Genomic DNA, 1377 nt, shown 5'->3' on the forward strand with positions numbered 1-1377 from the left:
TGCGGTACATTTATTTTTTATTTTTTAATACTGAAAATAAAAAACTTAAATTTGATAAAATTTTTTTTTGAAATATTCAATATAGCCAATTTGTAAATATGATTTTTAGAAAAATTTATATGGTAAAAACACTTATTTAAGTCAAATGGCTGATTTTTTACAATTTTTTTAAATATCAATATTATCGTTAAGTAAATTACGATCTATAGTTTATGTTAGAAACATTTTAATTTCAAATAATATAAAGTTTTTTAAAAATATTTTATAAGAACATTTTTAAATAGGTTCATGTTAAAATATAATTATTTTTTTTATTGCATTTATTTTAATAATATGTGATGTATAAACTCTAAATTACTATAATTAACTACAATCAACCATGGTATTTATCCATGGCTAAAAAGAATATTAAAATTATAATAAATCTTTTTAATAGCATACGGGAAAATCCTGAAAATACATTTAATTCTTTATTTGAGAATGCAGCCAAAAAAGCTCAAATGTTTGGAGAAGAAATAAAAATCCCTCAACTTTGTGGTCAGCAAACTCAAAGAAGTAATATAATTGTTCGTGAGCCTATGGATTGGTTTAAAGTTACAATATTTATACCATTTTTGGATCATATTATACATGAACTTGATTCTAGATTCAATGAAAGGTTTAATAATATTATTGCACTAGAAGGTCTAATTCCTGCAAACATTAACTTTTATGATACTAAAAGTATATTAGAATCCGCTAAATTTTATTATGAAGATGTTGAGGGTTCAGAGTTAGAATTGAAAGCGGAAATACATTTGTGGAAAAATAAGTGGACAAACATTCAAAATAATCCACAAACTGCAGTTGAGGCATTAGAATACTGCAATGAATTTTTCTCCAACATAAAAATACTATTACACATTTTTGCCACTTTACCAGTTTCCACAGCCACAGCAGAGAGATCTTTCTCGACCTTGAGAAGGTTAAAAAATTATTTACGGTCCACTATGTCTGAAGTACGTCTCAATGGTTTGGCCATGTTAAATATTCATAAAGAAATAGATATAAACCAAGTAGTTGACACCTTCGCTCGACAAAAAAAAAAGGAGGATGGAATTAGAAGATTGGTCAAAATGACCTAAAAATTCTTATTTATTTTTTGTTAATTGATTATAAAGAAATAAAGAATACAATAAGTGGATGTGATTTGTGAATGATGTGATATACGAGTAATTTGTTTAAATTGTTACTTGTTTTATTATTATTTTTTTTTTTATTAAGTACAGAGAAGATTTCTTTTTTTAAATAAAGGTATTTGTTTTAGATGTATTTTTAAATTTGTCACTTATGTTTATCCATTTAAATATTAAGCACATTATAGGACTAAAAAAAGGT

The 1377-nt window shown here is 24.5% G+C and overlaps 1 protein-coding gene across 1 annotated transcript; it reads left to right on the forward strand.

The window, feature by feature from the left end:
- The first annotated feature begins 392 nt into the window (after positions 1–392).
- On the forward strand, positions 393–1124 carry LOC149060977 (52 kDa repressor of the inhibitor of the protein kinase-like). Its single transcript, XM_089230795.1, has one exon. The coding sequence runs from the start codon at positions 393–395 to the stop codon at positions 1122–1124; it is 732 nt and encodes a 243-aa protein (XP_089086921.1).
- Positions 1125–1377: the final 253 nt, after the last annotated feature.

Source organism: Diuraphis noxia, unplaced genomic scaffold (assembly GCF_037042655.1).
Source record: "Diuraphis noxia isolate RWA-SAM2 unplaced genomic scaffold, SU_Dnox_SAM2 contig0001, whole genome shotgun sequence".
Taxonomy (NCBI): domain Eukaryota; kingdom Metazoa; phylum Arthropoda; class Insecta; order Hemiptera; family Aphididae; genus Diuraphis; species Diuraphis noxia.

Excerpts from the sequence above, each read along its gene's own strand:
- LOC149060977 (XM_089230795.1), top strand. The coding sequence starts at position 393 with ATGGCTAAAAAGAATATTAAAATTATAATAAATCTTTTTAATAGCATA.